Source organism: Mus pahari, chromosome 14, assembly GCF_900095145.1.
Source record: "Mus pahari chromosome 14, PAHARI_EIJ_v1.1, whole genome shotgun sequence".
NCBI classification, from domain to species: domain Eukaryota; kingdom Metazoa; phylum Chordata; class Mammalia; order Rodentia; family Muridae; genus Mus; species Mus pahari.
Genome location: NC_034603.1, coordinates 46,752,144 through 46,775,975, shown reverse-complemented (window position 1 = coordinate 46,775,975; position 23,832 = coordinate 46,752,144). Strand labels below are relative to the sequence as shown.

The 23,832-nt window shown below is 52.0% G+C and overlaps 1 protein-coding gene across 5 annotated transcripts in view; it reads left to right on the top strand.

The window, feature by feature from the left end:
* Positions 1-16,723, top strand: part of Ksr1 (kinase suppressor of ras 1) — a 128,912-nt gene extending 112,189 nt beyond the window's left edge. For 2 of the 5 annotated variants that reach the window (XM_029546027.1, XM_029546026.1), the window contains 10 exons: positions 1,501-1,555; positions 2,061-2,109; positions 2,802-3,181; positions 5,207-5,303; positions 8,716-8,849; positions 9,416-9,547; positions 9,722-9,857; positions 10,611-10,744; positions 11,956-12,036; positions 14,045-16,723. In XM_029546027.1, the coding sequence (XP_029401887.1) occupies positions 1,501-1,555; positions 2,061-2,109; positions 2,802-3,181; positions 5,207-5,303; positions 8,716-8,849; positions 9,416-9,547; positions 9,722-9,857; positions 10,611-10,744; positions 11,956-12,036; positions 14,045-14,123 (1,277 nt within the window). In that variant the 3' untranslated portion in view covers positions 14,124-16,723. Of the gene's footprint in view, positions 1-1,500; positions 1,556-2,060; positions 2,110-2,801; positions 3,182-5,206; positions 5,304-8,715; positions 8,850-9,415; positions 9,548-9,721; positions 9,858-10,610; positions 10,745-11,955; positions 12,037-12,985 lie in introns of all 5 variants that reach the window. The other 3 variants (XM_021212990.2, XM_029546029.1, XM_029546030.1) reach the window with 2 other exon arrangements.
* The last annotated feature ends 7,109 nt before the right edge of the window (positions 16,724-23,832 follow it).

Genomic DNA, 23,832 nt, shown 5'->3' with positions numbered 1-23,832 from the left:
GATTCCCTCCTACAAACATTTATTTTTGCACACCTGAGCATTTGGCCATATATGGCTGTATATGATCAATGCTTTTCTCCTCCCACTGGAAGTACTCAACACAGGGCTTTAGACGACTCTAATAGTCTTTTTTTTTCCCTCTGGTTTGCCAAGCCCCAGTATTTGGGTACTCCAGGCCTTTCTATCTCCCAGATCAGTTCCATTCAGGAATGGAGTTGGAGCATTTGGCAACCCTTATCCCTGTAACGCTACTCAGGTGTGATCGTCATCTGTCACAGCTCGGGGGATCCGCCCCTTTTGTATGATCCCCTTCCTCCCAAGAGCCTTCCTACTTACCGTCATTAGGCTGTGTATACTAGTGCTCCTCCCCAACCGAGGAGCCTCCGTGCTTCTTCCTGAATGGCCCCTTTTGTCCTGCAGGTGGGCGTAGGGCCCCACGTACCAGTTGTAACAGGGACAGGTAGGAACAGACTGCACAGTGCACTCTTAGCTTCCAAGAGCAGGTGTGAGGCTTCCCAGACATCCGCCCACACCCCCACTTCCTACACTTCATCTGAGGCATGTGTAGCTTCTGGAGTGTTCTGAGCATGTGTCAACATGCTGGCCTGCTAGTCTAGAGGCTGTACGGCGGTAGCTGGAGAGACTGGAGATGGTTCTGAGGCCCGTGGACTCCCCACACTGACCGGGATGGCAGGCACATGTGTGCGTGCCCCATTAAGAAGGCCCACAGCCTTCCGTCAGAGTTTGGTTCTGCTGAGAAAACTTTTCAGCGAAGGAGTTGATCTGAGGGCTGAGGAGGAAGGCCTTTGTCCAGGGCAGGAGAGGGGCTCCCGGTAGCTTGAGCTGTTGCTACTAACTGATTCTCTTTGTTGAGAGAGAGGAGCGCGGACCCCCGCCACCACTCTTCATGTAGTGCTTCGACTCCACTTTCGGAGGGGACCGTCTATTTCTGGTGCCCTAGAGGCGGGTCTTTATGCTACAACTAGACTACCTAGGGTCAGGGGTCAGCCTCAGCTGCCCGGCCAGGGGCCTCCTGGTACACAGACTGAATTCCCTCCTTACCCAGATCTGTGACACGAGCCACCCGATGGGTGACCCGCAGCTACACCGGATGTCAGTTTCACAGGTGTTATCAGGTGCCATAGAGCTGCCGGCTCTGCCACTAGCTGGGCAAAGGGGGTCCCTACTTTAAAAAGTGACAGCCAGCCCTGCTTCCTTCCAGAAAGTAGCGTTAGCTTTTGCCTCTCGTAAAATCATTTGGGCCCAGGGCAGTGGTATTAATTATTGGGTTCTCTCTAGAGTCACTCTCGTAGAGCCTGTGCCAGGGGCGGCCATAGGCTGTAGACTGAGTCTGTGGCAGCTTACAGAGCGCAGTCAGATCCTGGTGGAAGTGGCCCGAGGAGGAGTGGCAGCTCAGAAGAAAGGGGGTGCCCTGGTGTGCCAGTCTTTGGGGATGAAGGAAAGCTCTCTCACACTTTGCTCGTATTCTTTTTCCTACAGACATTTCAGCCTGTCCTCAGGCAGCCCCGCTGTCCAGCACAGCCGACAGTACACGGTATGAACCCTCCCCAGCCACCTCCCAACCCACCCCTAAATTTCTGGCCCTCTGAGCCTGGGAGTTGATCACCTCCTGGCAGTACAGTGAGCCCTGCGTGGGGCGGGTATACCACTGCAGCAGGCTTGTGACCCAAGAGGGAATGTAGGTGAACAGAGACCAGCTAAACGTAACTCCTGTCCCTGGACCTCCTCTCCATTAGGTTTCCTTGAGCACTTGGCTCCTGGGCGCTCAGTTCTCAGCCAGTGAAGTAGGTCTCCCAGAGGGTGCAGCCACTCTGAGGGGTTCGATGACACAAGCTCACATAGCAAGCCTGTGATAGCCAGGTCCCAGAGGCAGGAATGTGGGGCCCTGCACCAAATACCCACCCTCATCCTCACCCCGCTCCAGTTAGTCTCCTGCTGGAGCTCCCAGCATCCACACTGCCTTATCCATCCCCCACCCCCCAACCCCCCATCCCCAACCCAGCCCAGAGTCTCCTTCACAAAGCCCATTTCACTCTTAGGCTCAACGACCAGCCCAAAACAGATGTGCTGGGTGTTCACGAAGCAGAGGTGAGTAGGAGCGACATGTGTAAGACCCAGGGTAGCTGCCCCGCCCTCCCCCTCCTTAGGGTGTAGGGGTAGGTGAAGGGCATTGGGGAGGAGGGTGCTGAGCCAGCAGGTGTGGGTAGATATGCGCATCGCATGGGAGAAGAAGAATGTGAAGTGCAAGCTAGCGAACTCGCTGAAAAAAAAAAAAACTCTATTCTCCCTTTCTCACTCCCAACCCACAGACCTGGGCCTGAGAGCTAAGTCAGTCAGCCTGGGGTGGGGGTTGGCATCTCTGTGCTTGCAGAGCTTGATAGGTGGTTTCTGATCCCGGCCAAGAATCGCTGTCTTCATCTCAGTCAGGTGTGGTGATGCACGCCTGTGATCCCAGCTCCTGAGAAAGTAGGGGTCAGGAGGATCAGAAGTTCAAATCATCCTCAGCTACATAGTAAGCTGGAGGCGAGCCTGGGCTACACGAGCCCTTGTCTTAAAGAGAAAGAAGCCACTGGCTTGACCTTCAAATGGAAATGTGAACCAAGCTTGGGGCTCTGCAGTATAGTGCGCAGTGATGGCAGGGCGCATGGACATCAGAAGCTGTGGACATCAGAAGCTGTGCGTTCAGACAGAGAGTACTGGGAGGCCAGGCATGGTGGCTCCTGGCCAGCACTCCAGGAAGAAAAGACCCAGACTCCCTCCCTCCCTCCCTCTTCTTTCAGGCTGAGGAGCCTGAGGCTGGCAAGTCAGAGGCAGAAGATGACGAGGACGAGGTGGATGACCTTCCCAGCTCCCGTCGGCCCTGGCGGGGCCCCATCTCCCGAAAGGCCAGCCAGACCAGCGTGTACCTGCAAGAGTGGGACATCCCCTTTGAACAGGTGGAACTGGGCGAGCCCATTGGGCAGGGCCGCTGGGGCCGGGTGCACCGAGGCCGTTGGCATGGCGAGGTGGCCATTCGGCTGCTGGAGATGGACGGCCACAATCAGGACCACCTGAAGCTGTTCAAGAAAGAGGTGATGAACTACCGGCAGACGCGGCATGAGAACGTGGTGCTCTTCATGGGGGCCTGCATGAACCCACCTCACCTGGCCATTATCACCAGGTAAGCCACCCCTTCCGGGCCCGTGAGCGGCACGTCCTTCCTGTCCCTGCAGCCTGCTGCTTTCTGTGAGTGCCCCGGAGAGTGTGGAAGGGTTATCAGAGAGAGGACGAAGAAAGACAAAGATGAGGCGTCGTTTCTGCGTCCACACGGGACCACTGACCAACATCAGAGCCGGGTGTGGCAGCACACACCTGGAATGCTAACACTTGCAGGTTGAGGCAGGAGAATCTTGAGTTTAAGATAGCCTGGGCTACACAGCAAGACTCTGTCTCCCATCCAGATAATAATAATAGTAGTAGTAGTAGTAGTAGTAGTAGTAGTAGTAGCAGCAGCAATAATAACAATAATAATAATAATGCCACCACCTCTGGGCATAAAGAAAATCACAGTGTTCTGAAAAGATATAAAGCAGACACCCCACTCACGCCACCTTGCCTGAGTGTTTTTCCCCAACAGAGGTGAATGTGGTTAATCTCAATATTCCTTTCATCAAAATAAAGCAGGTTGAGGGCCTGTGAGACAGCTCAGCAGGTTAGCACACTGACAGCCTGATCTTGGTCCTCAGAACCCACAGTGAGGGAGATGATTCCTACAAGTTGTCCCCTGACCTCCACAGGCATGCTGTGGTATGTGCACGCATGCACACACGCACATATAAAAAAAAATGGAATTTCATTGTAAAATATATAACTAAGATTGCGCTGGCTCACATTTTACTTCTGTCCGTTGATGGGAGCCTGAGGTCTACGTGGGTGTGAGTGCGTGTGTGCGTGTGTGTGTGCGTGCGTGTGTGCTGCTAAGAGATGAGTCCAGTGCCTTGCGGTTTCAGCGAGGGCTGTGCTGAGCCATGCCCCAGTCAGTCCTGACGTTTCGGTGTCCTGCTTCTGTGACTCACTTGTCAGTCCCTGTGGAAAATGGGGACCTTCCCCAGAGCAGCAGGCCAGATACAGAAACACTTGCCTGAGCCACTTACACTGTTTTAAGTTTTAAAATCAGAAAAGGGGGCTGGGGGAGAGCTTGGTGGGTAATAACACCTGTTGTGTAAGCATGAGGACCCAAGTTCAGATCCCGGCCCTGAGGTTTATAGAGGGATGTGTGAGGGTGAAGGGGCACACATGAAGATAGTCTCTCAGTAGACCCAGCTGTCCTGGAACTCACTATGTAGACCAGGCTGGCCCCAAACTCAGATTTACCTGCCCCTGCCTCCTGAGTGTCAAGAATGAGGAGAGCAACAGTGTGCCCAGTTTCACACTTAGCTTTTAAAGTGTTGCTGGGACCAAACTCGGGTCCACATGACTCCATTCCATGAAGCAAGAGAATCCTCTCCAACAGGAGACACCCTGGACCTGGACCTTGACCCTGTGCTTTGGGGGAAGCAAGCAAACAAACCCCCCAAACAAACAGTCATCTTTTTCTTTGTTTTCCTTAATGCAATGAACAAGTAAAATTTGCCCTTGTTCTCAGAGGTAAAGAGAAACTGAGCAGTGTCACGTCACTAGAGTCCCCTGACCCATTCTATAAATGGGTCCCCGCTCAGAGCAGCCCCAAGAGTCTCCAGGGAGTCCACCTGTGGGTACCCCGCCCTGCAGCCTCTTCTGCCATCCACCCACCCTCTCTCACTCAGGCCTCCATTAGAGAAGTGAACGGGGTTACACAGAGAGGAGCAACAGGGCACTCCTCAGTTAGCAACAGGATGGGATACCCTGGAACCTAGAACTAATGAAAATGATGTCCTTGGTGGTGAGTCCTAGAGACTCACTGTGGGCTGCTGAGAGTCCCGGAGGCGGAGTTCTTCCCTGTCTGAGTTCTCCTGCCCCGTGTGAGGATGGGACAGGGGTGTGGCGAGCTGTACCGTGTATGCGTGTGTAGCCGAGCTGCAGCAGGAGTCCTGGTTAAAGAGCGTGCCCTTTGGAGTGTGTTGGTTGGGATGGAGAACCTTCTAGAAGTGGGTGGTCACAGGTTCCATGGAGCTAGGGCAAACCTGTACTAGCTCCTGGCCTCTTACCCATCCCCGCTACTCAACAGCTTCTGCAAGGGGCGGACATTGCATTCATTCGTGAGGGACCCCAAGACGTCTCTGGACATCAACAAGACTAGACAGATTGCCCAGGAAATCATCAAGGTAAAGGTGGGGTTGAAGCGGGGGTTCCAGCCACCTCTACAGCTCTTGGTCTTTCCGCAGGCCATAGCTGCCTGTGTCAGGTGGTTTGTGGCTCCTCTGTGTCCTAGCTGGGGCACCTCAGCCCAGGTCCCTGTCTCATCCAATCAAATGCGGAACTCCACTTGGGGGAAGCGGGGGTGGGGTGGGGGGTGGTAACAGAACTAAATTAGCTGTGAGGAAACACTGGATGCTCTAAAGATGGTGTCACTCTAACTGTGATCTCAGGGAGGTTGTTTAGCCTCTCTGAGCCTCAGCTTCCTCCCCTGTAAATGCCATCACAACCTCTTTGATTAGGTCAGCAGGGACAGTGACATCATCTGTACAGAGAACAATGCCATGGGGCTAGCCCCACGCTTTCTGCACCGTTAGAAACCCAGACCCAGGCTTCCCGAGAGCAGGCCCTTTTGCTCAGCACAGGCAGCTCTTTTCCACTCTCATTTTAAAAATTAATTAAAGGGAGCCTCTCACTCATTGCTTAAACAACCTGTTAAGAGGACTGGAGAGGCGGCTCAGTAGCTAAGAGCACTGGCTGCTCTTGCAGAGGACCTGGGTTCGATTCCCAGCATCCTTAATTCCAGTTCCAGGGGACCGGACACCCTCTCCTGACCTCCATGGATACCAAGCACACACATGCAGCACATACATACGTATAGGCAAAACACAAAATGAATGAATCTATTTTTTAAAAAAATAGTAAGATAAAGCCAAGTGCTGTGAATAGAAATCATGAATTCCAGGGCTCGGAGCTGAGGCAGGAGGACTGAAAGCTGGAGGCCAGCCTGGACCACATAGGGAAGGGAGATCACCATGTCTCCAAAACCGAAAACCTAGAACACTGAATCCAGCCTCCTCTCCTTTTTAAAATAAAAGCCTGTCTGTGTTGGAAGGCTGCATCTTCTCAGGCTGGGCATGGATCTCAGTTGGTAGAGTGCTTGACTAGGATGCACAGAGCCACGGATTCAGTCCTCATCACCAGAAGCATTACAGTGGCACACACCCGTAATCTCCACTTAGAAGGTGGAGGCAGGAGGGTCACCCTTGGCTACCAAGCAAGCTAGCCTGGGCTACATGAGATCCTGTCTCAGAAAAGAAGAGCCCCCCTGGCATCCGTGCTTCAGTTTGCCCTCTTGTCTCCTCTGACCTTCCTTCTCCTATGTCCCGCCCCCACCCTATCCTCTTCTCTGGTTCATTCTGTGTGTATGGATGTCTTTAGAAAAGATCATCACAGAGGCGTTTGGGGGCAAACCAGGGTTCAGTCTGACCCTTTTCCATAGTCACACTTACAGATTAAACCTCCGAGTCCAAAACCCCAAGGTGTCAGTCACCTCTGTCTCCAGCGTGGTCCCTGGTCTTTCCCCAGGGACTCTGTTCCTTTCCCCACCCCCACCCCTGAATCCTGCTGCTCCCCACTTTCTGTCCTTTCTCAGAACTGGGAACTGTCCTCTGAGTCATGTGAGCCAAGGTGGCCAGGGTGGCCACTTCCAGGGCCCAGAAGGAAAGTGACACAAAGGCTCTGGAGTTGCCTCTGCCTGCCTCTTGTCCCCCCTGATTCCTTCCTGCTGAAACCCCCTTCCCGTCCCCCTGGGGGCCCTAGATCAGCACACCACCCCAGCTCACTTCCGTTTTAGATCTGAGATGCTTTGGGAGTCAGAAGTAGAGCAGAGGGACCTGACCTTCAGTGAGAGGCTTGCAACCTTGGGGGTTGCCATGGAGACCCTGGGAAGCCCTGGGAAAGGACTGATGGTCCAGGCTCTGCTCCACAGCCTGTCTCTTCAACCTGACCCTTTCCAGCTGTCACATCTGGTTTTTGTTTGTTTGGGTGGTTATTTTATTTTGTGACAGGGACTCAAACGTAGCCTAGGCTATCCTCAAACTCACTGTGTAGCTGAGGATGACCTTAAACTCCTTCCTCCATCTCTCAAGTCCTGGGATTACAAATGTAACCCACCAAGCCCCACTCAATGTCTGTGGTGTGAATAAGCCTCAGAGAGGGACAGCTCCTTGTCCTTAGTCAGCCCACGGTGGAATCTGTCACTGGGGCACCTGGGAAAGGCTTGTGCCCGGTTTAGGAAATGGCAGTTATATTTTATAAAGTTTGATTTGCACTTCAGAGTCTAGGGAAGGGCCTCTCACTGGAAGACAGGCCCGAGGGGAGAACCCAAGCCTTGCACCCTCTTGTGTCTTAGAGCAGAATCCACTTGGGTTAAGCTCTCTTCTGATACTCCCTGCAGTGGGTTTGTGTCTGTGGTTGATAATGTTTCCTAAAAGTGACTTCTATGTTTCTAGGCATGTGACCCAAACTCCCTTATAGCCAGGGACACTTCTGGGAAACCTCATGAGGAGGCTGGGAGTTGGGAGGAGGCTGCAGCCAGACAGGCCATTCTGTCTGAGTGACAGTGTCTTGCCCCAGAGATGTCAAGAGAACTTGGGGATTAGTGCTGAGTAGCTGTGGCCTTGATGAGATCCAATTGTCAGGTCATGGGCTCTGTGTGCCTGACCCCTGAGTGCTCACGTGCTGGTGAGAGTCACCCACCACATTTCACCTGGTGTGTGGCCACGGCCGCTGCTCCATGACAAGGTATTGGGACACAGCTGAACTTTAGCTCACCCTGGGACTGTGTTGCCTGCTCCCGGTGCTGCCTTGCAGAAGGGCAGAGCCCAGCTGGGCTCCGTATACCCCAGCCCAGATAAGTCTTCTCTTCCCCTCCCCCCTCCCTCTCTCTGTGAGAGAGAGGTGCAGGATGGGGAGAAAGGGCTGGGACTACATGGTTGGCAGTTGTGTGCCACTGAGGCCCGAAATGGGCCCTGGATTCTTTGGAATTAGAGTTGCAGATGGTTACGAGCTACCCTATGTGGATGTTGGAAACTGAACTCTGGCCCTCTGCTAGAGAAGGAAGTATTCCTGACCACTGAGCCATCTCCCCAGCCCTGGTCAATTATTTTCTAAGTCGGTAATGCTGAGTACTTAACACAGGACCAAGTGCATGCTTACTGCTAAGCTACATCACTACATCACTGCTGAGCTCATATCGCTCATCTCTATGCTCCTTGACTACCCGCTACCTCTCACCGTGTCCATGCCCCATAGTTACCCGAGTCTGGGGTGGCTATTGGGCAGCAGAGTGGCATAGAAAGAGCATCAACCTGCTTGAGGTCAGATCTCTGCTCCCTGTCTAACTGCTGTGTGACTTGAGGCAATTCACTTGCCCTCTCTGAGCCTTAGTTGCTTCATTTGTAAGCTGAGGACAGTATCCTCCTGCCTGCTGTGTGCGTGAAGATTGGACCTGGATTCTGTGTGGTGCCCCCGAGTAAAGCCTCAACCTCCATCTCTCAGCGTCCCCCACCCGCTGACGCAAGGTTGGCTGTCTTCCAGGGCATGGGTTATCTTCATGCAAAAGGCATCGTGCACAAGGACCTCAAGTCCAAGAACGTCTTCTATGACAACGGCAAAGTGGTCATCACAGACTTCGGGCTGTTTGGGATCTCAGGCGTGGTCCGAGAGGAACGGTGAGTCGGGGAGCTGGGGCGTTGTGTGAGTGTGGAGTGCCCCCAGCCGTGTCTCTGGAGAGAGCCTTGCCACTCAGGTTAGGTCTCCTCTGTCTGTGGTTCAGCCCATGCGCTTTCAGGCCAGAGGTGGGTGTGGGTGATAGTTAGGTCCTTCGTGGTACTCCATGTCCAGGTGGGTACCACGGAGGCTGAGTCATCAGTGATGGGTGAGGGACCAGGCTTGTCACCCCTTCATGAGACAGAACATTGGGGTTGTAAAGGGTTGGGGTGGCAAGAAAAGCCCCAACCTAAGAATGGGGGCCCAAGGAAGAGTGGCAGGCCAGAGTCACCACGAGACCTAGACAAACCAGCCGCTCGCTCTCCCAGCACGGGGACTCAGACCCTGTCACCTGCGGCTCCCTGCCATTCCCAGCTGTGACCTCCATCCCTAGACGCACCCATCCTATTCAAAGGCAAGACCTCCATGCTCCCCTCTTGGCTTTCTGTGTAGCACATGTAAGTGAGTAACAGATGTGTGTAGTCAGGCTACCCGCTCCCCACTGAGGTGTCCTTGTCCTGGCCTCCAGGCGAGAGAACCAACTGAAACTGTCGCATGACTGGCTGTGCTACCTGGCCCCCGAGATTGTACGAGAAATGATACCAGGGCGGGACGAGGACCAGCTGCCCTTCTCCAAAGCAGCCGATGTCTATGCATTTGGGTGAGTAGGCCACCGGCCCCCAAGTGCAAGAGAGAAGGCTGGGAAGTGTGCCTTGGAAAGTCTTGGCTATGCTAGCTGGGCAGAGTGACTGCCTTTGACCTCTGGTCTCTCGCACCTAACATGGGCCAGCCATTGTGAAGCTCCAGTAGCTCACACCATGGTGTGTCTCCACAGGACCGTGTGGTATGAACTACAGGCAAGAGACTGGCCCTTTAAGCACCAGCCTGCTGAGGCCTTGATCTGGCAGATCGGAAGTGGGGAAGGAGTACGGCGCGTCCTGGCATCCGTCAGCCTGGGGAAGGAAGTCGGCGTGAGTAGAGGGACAGAAGGACAAGTGTGGGCTGGGCATGTGACATGACTGAGAAAGACCTCGGACAGGGCTCGGGCTTTCATAGTGGTGCAGGCACAGGGACCGTTACATTATATCGAGAACAAAAGTGTCAGGGGTGTGTGCCTTGTGTTGGCAACAGTGGGGCTTTCATAGTGGTGCTGGCACAGGGACCGTTACATTATATCGAGAACAAAAGTGTCAGGGGTGTGTGCCTTGTGTTGGCAACGTGTGCTGACCACGTGCCTGGATGTTAAGACTGCAGAGGGTGCTGTGGGGCTGAGTGGCCCCTGAGAAGAAAGCCTTCCTTCTGTCATGGCAGCTGTTCCGAGGGTTCTCAGTGGCTGCTCCTGTATTTAGTCCTGCCTATCCAGTCTCCGCTCTGGAGCGCTGAGGCGCCCCCTACTGTCAGGGCTGTTCTCTATACATTCCAAGAACCCTGCATTGACTCTCAGACACTTCCGTGTTCATAGGATGTGCCTTCCATCTTCAAAGGCCACCCGCTTTCATTTTGACCTCTCCCATTTCCATTCTGTTTGGCTTGGTCACTTACAGTTTGCAGAGGAAGGAAAGCAGACAAGTCCACTTTGACCTGGAAGGTTGGCGGCTTGTCTGATTCTGACTCCACAGATGCGCTGGGCACTCAAGCTTCTTGGGGCTCCTTGGGAAATGCTCTGTCCTTGTGCCTCACTCCCCAGATGCCCACACACCACCAACCCCAGTGCTTTTTTGCAGGAGATCCTGTCTGCCTGCTGGGCTTTCGATCTGCAGGAGAGACCCAGCTTCAGCCTGCTGATGGACATGCTGGAGAGGCTGCCCAAGCTGAACCGGCGGCTCTCCCACCCTGGGCACTTCTGGAAGTCGGCTGAGTAAGTACTCCCTCCATGAACCAGACCTTCCATCCAGAGAGCCTCTCTGTCTGGAGTGTCTGAGGGCGCCCTCTGCTGGATATGCAACAGACCACAATCCGAGGCTTCCACAGTGTAAAAGAGCTGAAGGAGTCTCACCTCCCTCCCCCTTGGTGCTGGAGGTCCCCTGTAATAGGGGACCACCTCATTTCCACCTGTGGAAATCCACACATCACTGAAATAGACCATCACAGACACCAAGCCCAGGCTAGACCGTGGTGAGAGAGTTGTGCCTGAGAGAAGGGGTCAGAGGTCAGGTCCATGTGAGTACCAAAACAGCCCCTAACAAACAACATCAGTATTGCTAGGGCTGGCAGCCACTTAGTCACTGAACTGTGGAGCCCTGGAAGCTTGCCACCCCCTAGTGGGCCATACCCTGAGCTATGTGGCGCCCGTGTCAGAAGCCTTTCCCCCTCGTGGTCCTTTGTGCCCTGAGGCACAGAGCAGAAGAGGCTGCTGTCATCTCCCCTGTATTCTATCCTGTTCTGTTTCTACGTTGGCTCTCTGGCTTCCTCTCCCAAAGACCCCTCTCCGGCCATAACCCTTTGTCAGGATCTGGGTCCCTGTCACTTGTCTTGGCTTCCACAGTGGGCGTTAGGTAAGATCCAGAGTTGCACAAACTTTGCCAGTCATCAGGTGGTAAATCCTGTAAGCTGGGCAAGGTCGGTGCTGGCACTGGCGGTAGGGGAGGGGCCACGAGGCCCCAGGGCTTGAGCCCTGTGCTTCTTGCTCCTGTGGATCTTCCTTAGGCCCTCTGGGTACAGGCTCCCTCCTCTGTGAAACCATGTCTGCACTGGACACTGGCATTCAGAGATGACTCCTGTTTCTGGAAACCAGTCAGCCCCACGTTCTCAGCTCACAGATGGGAGAGGAGTCCACTAATAGGGACCGTTACCAGGCCACAGCCACCAGCTCCCAGGCTTCCGGGGCTTCCTCGGACATGGGGTCTCTAACTCTCACTTTCTGTTTTCTTTCCTGTCGGCTTTGTCATTTTTCGTTTTCTTGTTTGTTTGTTTTTTGGGGGGTGGTGGATACACTGGCCTGTCTTGTCATCTCCCCTGTTCTACCATCCTGACTCCTCCACCTGTCTGCTGGCTGCCATCACCCACCGGGCTGGACTGGATTGGACGGCTCTCTTCAACTGCTGGTGAAATGGTCTCGGGCACCCCTAGCCGCTGGCGGAGCCGCTACTACGGGAAAGGACGCTATGGTCACCCCGACTTTAAGAACTCCTGTCCAGTTCTGGAGGAATAGTGTGTTTCCGTCATTCTCTCATTTCCTGCCTGTGTGTGCTTGTCCTACCCTCCTTTCCCATTCTGTCTCTGCATGCCAGCTTCTCACATTTTTGCTTTGATTTCCCATAATCCATACTGACCTCTTGCTAAAATGGCCACCAGACTTGTATTTCTCACAGAGGGTTAAAGAAATGCACAGTGTGCAGCAGGGAGGGCCCCTCTCCATACCACAGGAGCTAGCTAGCATGTGGGCAAAGGGGGTTTAACACTCAGTGAGCAAAGCACGTCCCCCCAAATCCCACTTCGGCTAGAGTTCAGGACAGGACAATCCAGTGATCCAGTTGTGGTAGCGTATGCCTATCATCCCAGCACTGAGGAGGCTGAAGCAGGGGGATTTTAAGTTTGGGTCTAGCCTGGGATACATAGTAAAATGTCAGAAATAAAAGCATCAATGGCAGCTGGGCATGGTGACAGGTGCACGCCTTTAATCCCGGCACTCGGGAGCAAGGGCAGGCAGATCTCTCTGAGTCCGAGGCCATCCTGGTCTACATTGTGAGTGCCAGAAGAGACCCTGTCTCAAAAAGCAAACAAAGAAGTGCCAGTGAGCGGCTGGGGGTGCGACTCCGCATAGAGCTCTTAGTACTCACAAGGCTGGGTTTGGGCTCCAGAACTACAAACATTAGTAACAATAACAGTATTAATGAACTTAAAGAGAGGAGGGGAAGAGCCAAGAAAGCAGAAGTGATCGTCTCTGAAGCCAGTTTGATCGTCACGGGGAGCCCTGGGGTGCCACAGCTGCCCTGTGGGAACTTGGAGAAAATTCCCTGTGCTTGTCCCCAGCCATTCTGAGGGGTGGAGGTGGGGATCCTGTTCTCAGGTGGGTCCCTGGGCATCTGGCCTGGCCAGGCCCCTGAGCCCTGACTCCTTTCCGCTCAGACTCTGATACGGCTCTCTCCTCTGTCCCTAGGTTGTAGACCTGGCTGTCTTGCATGCCCGGGGGGCTTCCTTCCTCCTAATCACCGACTCAGCTTCGTGACTTCTGCTAAGACTCAAAACGCCAGCGGGCACTAACCCTGGGGACGCCATCTCTGCTGCTCCAGACTCCTCCCTGTGCTCTGTTTAACAGCTTCCCCTCCCCTCCACATGGCCTGTGGGTGCCTGACTTTTGTCACTGCCAGGGGAGGATGGCATAATGGGGTGACCCTCGAGGCGGAAGAGCAGCTTTCAGCCGCCTTCCTGGAAAAGATGGTCTCTTCTCTCTTGTTCTCCCGAGAGTGGCTCTTGCTTGTGTTCCTCTGCTCCCTAGCCCTTACTAACACCTTCACGAGCCCCTGCTGAGCATGCTCAGGATGGGGAGGGGCTCAGTGACCCTGGGACATTGTCCTACAAGGGTGTCACAGTTCGGAGCTGCCCAGAGTCAGCACTGAGGTCATGGACCCTGACTGGAGTCCTCTCTTTCTCTTGAAGACAGGACAGGATACATACACACAGCAGTTGTGTTGCTGTGAAAGGCATCAGTTCAGAAAGGCTGGGTCCTTAGGAGCCACACTCAAAACTGTCATAAACAACGTGATCCCTGTCACCAGAGCTTAGTAATGGAGGCAAACCTGCTGCCACGTCTGTTAGGAGTTCATGTCTGTCCCTGACCAGATTTCTGCAGTCAGGCTCAGAATTATGCTCCATAGTAGCCCCAGTAGACCCCGTGTGAGCGCCATTTCTAAAAGGAGTGTGTGGCATCGCTGGTCCTCAGGCCTGGCTCACCCAGTCCCAGATCCACATGGGGCAGCCAGCTACCATCATGCTGGGTGCTGGGCAGTCAGGTGAACAAGCGTCTGAGCTCCCCTCAGCCCTGCCAGGTAGGGAATGTGGCCGAGGCCCAGGACTTAAGGAGGCCAGGAGCAGCTCTGCCAAGGCTGTGGGCCAAGCAGTCGCCTTCACTCAGCCTCTTCTAAGCTTAACCAGCGACAACCTTAACTCTAGACGAGACCTGCAGAGCCATAACCCGTGTCTCTGCTCCTCTTCACAGCATTAACAGCAGCAAAGTCATGCCCCGCTTTGAAAGGTTTGGCCTGGGGACCCTGGAGTCCGGGAATCCAAAGATGTAGCCAGCCATGCACGTTCATGCAGAGAGAGTCTTCCTTTCTGAAACATGGTTATGAAACACGCAGACCGCCACCTCAAGGAATCAGAAGCATTCCATCCCAAGCTGCGGACTGGGAGCGTGTCTCCTCCCTAAAGGACGTGCGTGCCCATGCGTGCATGCGTGCATGCGTGCGTGCGTTACCAAGGTGTATGGGGCTCAGGACCGCAGCCATGCGCGCACCTCCAGATGATACCCCTACAGCCAGTGTTTACACAGGGGTTTCTGCCTGGCAAGCTTGGTGTTTTACAGTAGGTAAAGATCACTCAGCAGAAGGGTGCCGGCACTGTGGAACAGCAGGGATGTCCCCAGCCTCCGTTCTGGAAGACCCTGCAGCCATGAGGGGCCCACGGTTGAACCAGATGGAAGAAAAGCCGTATGGATGTGGCTGGACTGGGAGAAGGGCAGGTGGCAGGAGGTTTTCCTTGGCCTGTGTTTGGGCCCTGAACCACACTAAGGAGCAACAGCCTGGGTTGGGAATCTATCTGGATTATGGGGGTCAGATTTCCTGGAGAGTTGGATTCAGTTTCTGCTCTGATCCAGTCCTCTGTGTGTGTGTGTGTGTGTGTGTGTGTGTGTGTGTGTGTGTGTGTGTGTGTAAGTACAAACAGAATCCCAGCGGCTTCTAGAGTGATCTGATTGATCTTCGCCCGGCTTCTACTGCAGGGGGGAGGGAATAGCCACACATCTGTGGAGATACCCACTTCTTTATCTGAGGCCTCCAGGTAGGCACAAAGGCTGTGGAACTCAGCCTCTATCAGACACCCCCCTGTGTCTCATTGACCCCCCTCCTCCCAGAGTCGAGGGAGTGTGTACAGTGAGTTCTTGGTTAAGAACAGGGACGGTGGCAGAAGCAGTTTGCAGTGGCCCTAGCACCTTAAAACCCTCTGTCTGTCGCACTAGAAGGTTCTAGACCTACCACCACTTCCCCATCCCATGGAAGCCTTTTAGCCTGTTCTGACCCCTGTGTGTGCTCTGAGCTCAGATCCGGTTATGAGCCCACCCAGACACATCAGTTGGGGAGGCTCTGATCTGACCTGCAGGCCTCTGTGTTCATTCCTATGAGCTGGAGGGGCTGTACTGGGAAAAGTCAGAGGTGCTCGTCAGGACCCATCAGCTACTGAGCGGGGTGGTCCCTGAGCAGAGGGTAGGCAGCGTCAGACTCCACAACCAGAGAAGGAAAGAAATGGGGGTGGAGTGGAGACCCACGGTGGCTCCCTCTCAATTAAAACTCCCAGTAAAGCAGAGGTTCTCCAAGCATCCAAGTCTGCTCCAGGCGTCTCTTAAAACAGGGCCACTCTCTGAGAAGTTGTGGAAACCCCCTCCCCCAGGCCTCAGCACAGCTTCATGCTACCCGAGAGCCGGGACAATAGCATCTTGACCCCACCTCCGGGGTGGGGAGGAAGAGCCTTGAGCCTCTGTTCAGCTCTGTGTGGGCTGTCCAGTCATTTCTCCACCCCTTCAGCTTTCCACATAAGCCCTTGATGTGACCTCCCTACTTGTGTGCCCCCTGCCCCTGGCAATGTCTTGCCTGCACCGTCCCAGAGGCCACAGTGCCTGAGGTTCAGGCTGGTCTCTCACTGTGTAAGTGTTGCGATGTAGAACCCTTTCAATTATCCCCTGATACCAAATCACATCGGGCGGCACACAGCCTACTGACAGCAAGCCTGGGTCTTGCTTTGTGCTGTGAACATCACAGTTGAGAAAGCTTTGAGCCCTGCATTGAATGTGGTCTTGTGCATGAGAAGGGGACCAGATAGGAATAGTCGTTGATCCCTGGCTTAAGGAGCTGGCCATCTTCGTATGCTGGGGCTGCCGTCTGCCCCAGTGGTGCTGCAGTGCTAGAGCCCTCCCTCTTATTCCCCAATTCCTGCCTCGGCTCAGCCCTTCCTGTAAGAGAGTTCCCACCATGGTCCCCACTTCCTTTACTACTTAAGTGACTGTGAATTGAAGTTAGGAAAGTTCGCCTCCTGCACACTCTCCTCGTCTCCTGGGAAACACATGAAGGATGACAGATACTGTGAATTCAGCCCGCATAGCCACTGTGAAGGCAGTGAAAAAGGCCCAAGCTTCAGAGAACCTGCCCACCTAAATTGTGAGACCCTTTTCCAGGCACCCTGGATTCCCAGCCTCACCCCGAGGGAGTGGCAAGTTGTGAATCCTAACTAGTGCTGGGCTGCTCTAATTCACCTGATCAGAGCCCTCGACCATTGTCTTCTTGGTCCAGGCAGGGAGTGGCAAGCCTGTGTTGCTCTGTAGTGACAGGGTAGAGTGGGACAGCCACGCTGTGCTGCAGTGCTGGCCAGGATGTCATCAGTGTGTACACCTAGTGTCTTCCGTGGCCACGAGGCAGACAATTATTTGCTTATTTTGAATGTGATGTAAAATTTGTACAGTAAAAGTTTTTATATTTTCTATCAATTGCATTTGTCTTCCAGAAATGCTTTAATTTAAATTAAGATGGTTAGTCTTGATGAATGTGTTACATTGGGGGTTTTGCCACTGCTAAAAATGAATGTACCCTGTGGCTAAGCCAGGCCTAGGGGTCTGGAGTTTGTGAATAAAGTTTACCAAGGTATCCTGAGACTCCTGTTTGTTTTGAGCAGTCCAGATGACTGTTGGGGACCATGTGGGTAACTGGCATTGGAGGACAGGAATGGGGGGGCGCAGGGTCTGAACCCTGCCAGGGGTTAATGAACCTCCCTAAAGAAGGTATTATGGAGCCAGGACCAGAGGATCAAGAGTTCAAGCCCACCCTCAGCTAGATAGTAAGTTCCAGGCCAGCTGAGGCTACATGGGACCCTAACAGAGAGAGGGAGAAAGGGAGGGAGAGGGGGGAGGGAGGGCAGGGTAAGTTATGCCTAGATCTCAGAACAGGCTGGAAAGATGGCTCAGTAGCTAAGAGCATATCCTGCTCTTGCAGAGGACCAGAGTTCAGTTCTCAGAGCCTAGGTTAGTTAGGGTTTCATTGCTGTGAAGAGACACATGACCAAGGCAACTCTCTTTTTGGTTTTTCGAGACAGGGTTTCTCTGTTTAGCCCTGGCTGTCCTGGAACTCACTCGGTAGACCAGGCTGGCCTCGAACTCAGAAATCCGCCTGCCTCTGCCTCCTGAGTGCTGGGATTAAAGGCGTGCGCCACCACGCCCGGCAAGGCAACTCTTATGAGGGACAATATTTGAGGGTTGTTTTCAGATTCAGAGGTTCGATCCATTGCCATCAAGGCAGAAAGCATGACAGCATCCAGGCAGGCATGGCATGGGAGGGGCTGAGAGTTCTACATCTTCATCCAAAGGAAACTGGGAGCTAGGAGGAGGGTCTCAAAGCCCACCTCCATAGAGACACACTTCCTCCAACAAGACCACACCTCCTAATAGTGCCACTCCCTGGGCCAAGCATATTCAAACCACCACAGTGCTCATGACGGTAACCCCAGCTCCCTGAGGTCTAACCCTGGCCTCTATAGACACCTGCACTCATATGTGTATGCACACATCACACACACACACACACACACACACACACACACACAATTTTCTTTAAACAGGAGACAGGAGGAGGCAGCAGGACTGTGACCCAGAGAGACAGTGATGACCCCGGCAGTAACAGAGTATGTAATGCAGACCCAGTTGGTCTCCTGTTAGCTAAGGTGCCTTTTACCTGAAGGAGGGGGAGCAGAGTTGGTCTCTGATCTCTGGAAGCCTCTCCATTGCCAACTCAGGTACAGAGAGCTGCTTTGGAGGTTGGCAGAAGCAGCGCAGACTATCTCTCCTTCCTGTAAACCCTCCTAACCATGCTGTGAAGTAAGACTCATGGTGTTCAGCTGGGAAGGCAGGTAAAGAGATCAAGGCATTGGCCCAGTTGTGGGATACCCAGATGAGGACTCAGATCTGACCCTGACCCCTCACCAGAAGCCAGAGATCTTACTGCTCAGTTACCGAGCCTCTGCTGTGTCCAAAAGATAGTGCTGAAGCTGGGGAATCGGCTCAGTGGCTAAGAGCACTTACTGTGCAGTTGTGAAGAGCCAGAGATTGGATTCCAGTGCCCACGTAACAAGCCAAGAGTCACACAAGTCCTACAGCCTCAGTCCGAAGGAAAGTAGGAACAGGGTGACCGGGGCTTACTGGCTTCCAGTCCAGCTGAGAAAACACGTGCCCTAGGTTCAAGAGAACTTGACTCAAAGGAATAGGTACAGAGGGCTGGGGGAGACATGTGCCATCCTTCTCTGGCCTCTGTGGAATCATAGGCTCACGCGCACAAAGAGAGGCTGGAGACGGACTCAAGAGCACAGGCTGCTCTTCGGACTCCCAACACCCACACGACAGCTCACAAAGTATCTAACTGCAGTACCAGAGGATCCAACACTCTCTTCTGGCCTCTGTGGCACCAGGGCATGGGCATGTATGTAGGCAAAACATCCATACACATAAATCTTTAAAAAGAAAAAATGTAAGCCAGGCGTGGCGGCTCACACCTTTAATCCCAGCACTCGGGAGGCAGAGGCAGGCTGCCAGCCTGGTCTACATACGAGTGAGTTCCAGGACAGCCAGTGCTACACAGAGAAACCCTGTCTCAAAAAACCAAACAAACAAACAAATGTTTAAGCAGTTAACTAAAAAAAATACATTTTTAAGACAGTGCTGAGCCAAGTGCACATTCTTGATACCCCAGCGCCTGAAAGCTGGAGTCAGGAGCGTCAGGAGTTCAAGGTCAGCCTAAGGAAGATGAGACCCTGCCTTACCTGGAAAGAGTCACAAACTGAAAATTAAGCAGCATCTACATTTTTTTTTCAAGATGGTTTCTCTGTGTAGCCCTGGCTGTCCTGAAATTCACTCTGTAGACCAGGCTGGCCTCAAACCCANAGATCCGCCTGCCTCTGCCTCCCAAGTGCTGGGATTAAAGGTATGCACCACCATCGCCTGGTTTACAACCTAACACTTTTTAAAAGATTTTTTAAAAACATTTATTTATTTATTTTATGTATGGGTACACTGTGGCTATAGAGATGGTTGTGAGCCATCATGTGGTTGCTGGGGATGAAGGCTGCTCACTCGGGTCGACCCCGCTCACTCAGACCTAAAGATTTATTTATCCCGCTCACTCAGGCCTAAAGATGTATTTATTATTATATCTAACTACACTGTAACTGTCTTCAGACGCACCAGAAGAGGGCATCAGATATCATTATGGGTGGTTGTGAGCCACCATGTGGTTGCTGGGATTTGAACTCAGGACCTTCGGAAGAACAGTTAGTTAACCGCTGAGCCATCTCTCCAGCCCAACATAACACTTTTTTAAAAAAGTGTTTTAGGTCGTGTGATAGGAGCATGGGGGTGCATACACCACAGGGCATATATGGAGGTCAGAAGACAGCTCTCTAGAGTTGGTCCTTCCACAAAGGAAACTCAGACCAATGATTGAGTCATGGTGTCAGCCCCCCAAAATACTAATTGTGAATTAGAAAAAAATCGCCAAGGAAATTCAGAAATGCTTAAATAAAAAAGCCACAGTTGACAAACTCCTCTTCCAGCCCATTCACATACTCTCAGGAACCTTTTTACTCCGCAGTTCCTTTAATCCTTGTGAATCCCAACTCTGCCTTGTAAGACAGCAACAGCAAAAGCAAGTAAACAACAACGACAACGACAATGACAACAACCCTGCAAACTGATGAGCTGCCATCAAAGAAACCTGCTTAGGGAGAAATTGTTGCAGTAAATGTTTTTGAGAGAAAACACATTGAGAGCAGAAGTGGGTGCACGGACTAGAGAGCGAGAAGCTGCTCAATTCAGTAAAATCCAAAGCTGGCTCTGACAGGATTTACCCAGATTCATAAACCTTTAAATGGACTAAGAAGACAGAAGGCTGGAACTGTCAAAACCAGGGATGAATATGGAGACATTACAATTGATTCTACAGAAATAAGACAGTTGGTTATAAGACAGAATGAATGTGTGCACACGTGAAGTAAGTTGAATGAGCCAGATACAAAGCCCACCAATACTAAATCAAGGAATATATGTGTAGACATAGTTGCAAACTAGTAATGAGATTAAATCAGTCACCTAAACTCTCCAGGCAAAACCCTGGACCTACTGGCTTAACATGCGAATTCTAACTAAAATTTTTTTTTTTTTTTTGGTTTTTTGAGACAGGGTTTCTCTGTGTAGCCTTGGCTGTCCTGGAACTCACTTTGTAGACCAGGCTGACCTCGAACTCAGAAATCCGCCTGCCTCTGCCTCCCAAGTGCTGGGATTAAAGGTGTGTGCCACCATGCCTGGCTCTAACTAAATATTTAAAGATCTGATGCCAATATTCCTTAAACGTTTGTGAGAAATTGAGGAGTGGTGAGCACTTACTAACTTGCAAAGCCAGGATCACATTGATAAAAAGCCCCTATTTTTAAAAACCTAGAAGAACGTGTCATGATAAACACTGATGCAAAAATCCTCAAAATCAGGACAATTGGGATGGCTCAGCAGGTAAAGGTTTTTGCCACCCAACCCAGTCCCGGTAACCTGAGTTTGATTGCCAGAACTCAGGTAAAAGCAGGAGTGGAGAACGGACTCCAAAGCTTCGTCCTCTGATCTCCAGTGTGGTGGATGAAGACGACTGATGAAGAAGAATCCTCAACAAGATGCCAACGAAGTTTAGCATATTAAAAGATTATTTGCCAATACCAAATTGAATTTGTTCCTGGAAAGCAAGGGTGGTTTGATGTAGGAGCCAGATGCTGAAATCATAGGTTTGTGCCACTATGTCTGGTTACTTCCCCTGAATTTTTTTTTTCTCTGTGTGTATGTGTGAGTATATGTGCATTTTCATGTGTGTGCAGGTACACATGTGTAAGCATGCAGAAGTCAACCTAGGGTGCTCTTTCTTATGAGATATCCATTTTGTTTTGTGAGACAAGATCTCTTGTTGGGATATGGGGTGGACACAGAAGCTGAGTTCTTAGCCGACAGCGCATGGGAGTGAAGAAGGATTCATCCTCATCTGAACTGATGCTCATTCAGGTGCTGGGGAGAACAGGGACCCTGTGTGTCTTAGTTAGGGTTTTACTGCTGTGCACAGATATGATGACCAAGGCAACTCTTATAAGGATAACATTTAATTGGGGCTGGCTTACAGGTTCAGAGGTTCAGTCCATTATCATCAAGATGAGAACATGGCCGCATCCAGGCAGGCATGGTGCAGGCAGAGCTGAGAGCTCTACATCTTCATCTGAAGACAGCTAGGAGAGGACTGGCTTCCAGGCAGCTAGGATGAGGGTCTTAAATCCCACACCCACAGTGATACACCCACTCCAACAAGGCCACACGTTCTAACAGTGCCACTCCCTGGGCCGAGCATATACAAACCATCACATTATGCCTACCTGGGTTGTAAGTGTGCAAGCCAGATTCATGCAGTCCAGATAATGCAGCCAGCAGCAGATTAATGAGCTCTGGAGGAACCGTGGGACAACCAGTGCCTCTAGACATCTCTGTCTACTCGGTAGTGAAGGCCAGGGAGGGCACCCATGGACCGAGGCATCAGGCTGGATTCTTCCACTCACCAGCTGCCTGGAGGTTCTCTGACTCTTAGCTTTGTCAGTTACTGAACTCTACTCGGGGGCTGGGAGCTGAACTTGAAATGTGAAATTTTCAAATACAAATTTTTCCTGTGCCAAGAGCTGCTCAAAATGCAACCTGGCATTTGATCAACACTGGCTCCTTTCCAGGGGACGGCTACAGGGCACACAGGGGAACTGTGTCCCATGAAACTGGGTAAAAGGAAGGAGGGACAGGACAGACGGACAAACAGAAGACCACCAGCAGCGTAGGCCAGTAACATGAAGGAGGATCAGGTGAGGGCTATAAGGAGGGTAGATGTGACCTCAGTACAAACACCCTAGCATCTGCCATCTGCTATTGTTCCTCCCGACAGAGATAAGAGCCTTGCCCTCCCAGGGAGAGAAGGCGGGAGCATGCCCGCCTTGTTCTCAGAACTGAACAGTTTGCAGGTGTTTTACATCTGGGGCTGGGATCAGTTAGTAGAGTATTTGCCCATCATGCATGAAGTTCCTTCCTTAGTGCTGAACACACAGATGCATGTGGTGGTGCACCCCTGGAATCCCAGCACTCAGGAGGCAGAGGCAGAAGGATCAGGTATTCACTGAGACCAGCCTGCACTACAGGAGACGTTGCATGTGCGTGTGAGTGTGTGTGTTTTAAACTAAAAGGATACTTCGGATGTTTAAATGGGCAGGTTAATGCTGTCTTCTTCCCCTCCGATTTCCCTGGCATCCTGTGTGCTTCTGATGGTGTTGAGGGTGTGGCTAATGGAGGGTTCAGTGAGACATGGGTGTGATGGCGCAGGCTCCAGAAGCTAATGTATTTGGCTCATGAAATAACAAACTAAAGATGGTGTAGGCTACTGTAAAGGAGCTGGAGCTCCCATCATGGTGGAGCGGCCTGCCTGGCCCTGACTTAGCAACATCCAACCTCTTTCAGATGAAAGGACAAACTCATATGGTTTTCAAGTCTCTCTAGCTGGGCACTTTCCGTGAAAGGCTGTCAAACTCATTCCAAACCATACAATGAACTTTGAGAAAAATCACCTCCCTTCTCAGTACCTTAGTAGTACCCCCGCCCCCCAACAAACTAGAATGAGGCTGGAGTTTGCCTTAGTGGTAGAGCATTCGTGTCTGTCCTGAGTGCTGGGATTAAACGCCTGAGCCCCCTCTCCCTCCTAGTTTGTTTATTTATTTGTTTACTGACTTATTTTTGAGACAGGGTTCGATAGTAGCCCAGGCTAGCTATATTTCCCAAGTAGTCAAGGCTGTCCTTGAACTCTTGAACTCCTGACTTCCTGCCTCTACCTCCCGAGTGTACCTGTATTGTAAGTATCTCTTACCACTTACACAGATATTAGTTTCAGACACTTGGATTACCAAGACTTCAGATGCTTTTACACACACACACACACACACACACAGAGAGAGAGAGAGAGAGAGAGAGAGAGAGAGAGAGAGAGAGTAAATCTCACAGTTTATGCTTACTCCAGTCCAAAGCTAAGGGCATCAAGTTGAAGGTGTCTTCCTGGAATTTAGGTTTGTACCTTTTTTTCTTAATTAAAATCCTTTTGAACACACTTGTATTGCCGTGCCACAAAGCACGCGTGAACTCCAAAAGACCACCAAGAGCTGTTTATGATGTAATCATGTTTGGGTCTCTTTATTACAAACTCAAGTTTGAGCTTACTCACCGCCAGCCCACAGGACGATTTTTGGCGAGGCAGCCCCGAACTCTCATCGAAACAAGGTTTTATAGAAAATGGAAGTGAGGTAGAGTCTGTCCTGGCATCTAACTGAATGTCTGTTGTAAGCCGACAGGTGGGTGCTCTGAAGCGAGACAGTATATAATCACTAAAGGTCTGAGAGTACATCTGAAATAATCAGACTAATCTTTGATTAACTGTTGCTAGGAAGTAGCTAGGGAGTAACTCTGGCCAAGGACAAGTGGTGGGATCCTTCCTGGTATGTGGGTGCAGCCTGGGTTCATCTGCGGGCCAAGTTCTCAGGCTTCTGTTTTTTTTCTTTAAGATGGAGGCCAGTTCCAAGATGGAGTGCGTTTGGCCTCTCAGTGTGTGTGTGTGTGTGTGTGTGTGTGTGTGTGTGTGTGTGTGTGTGTGT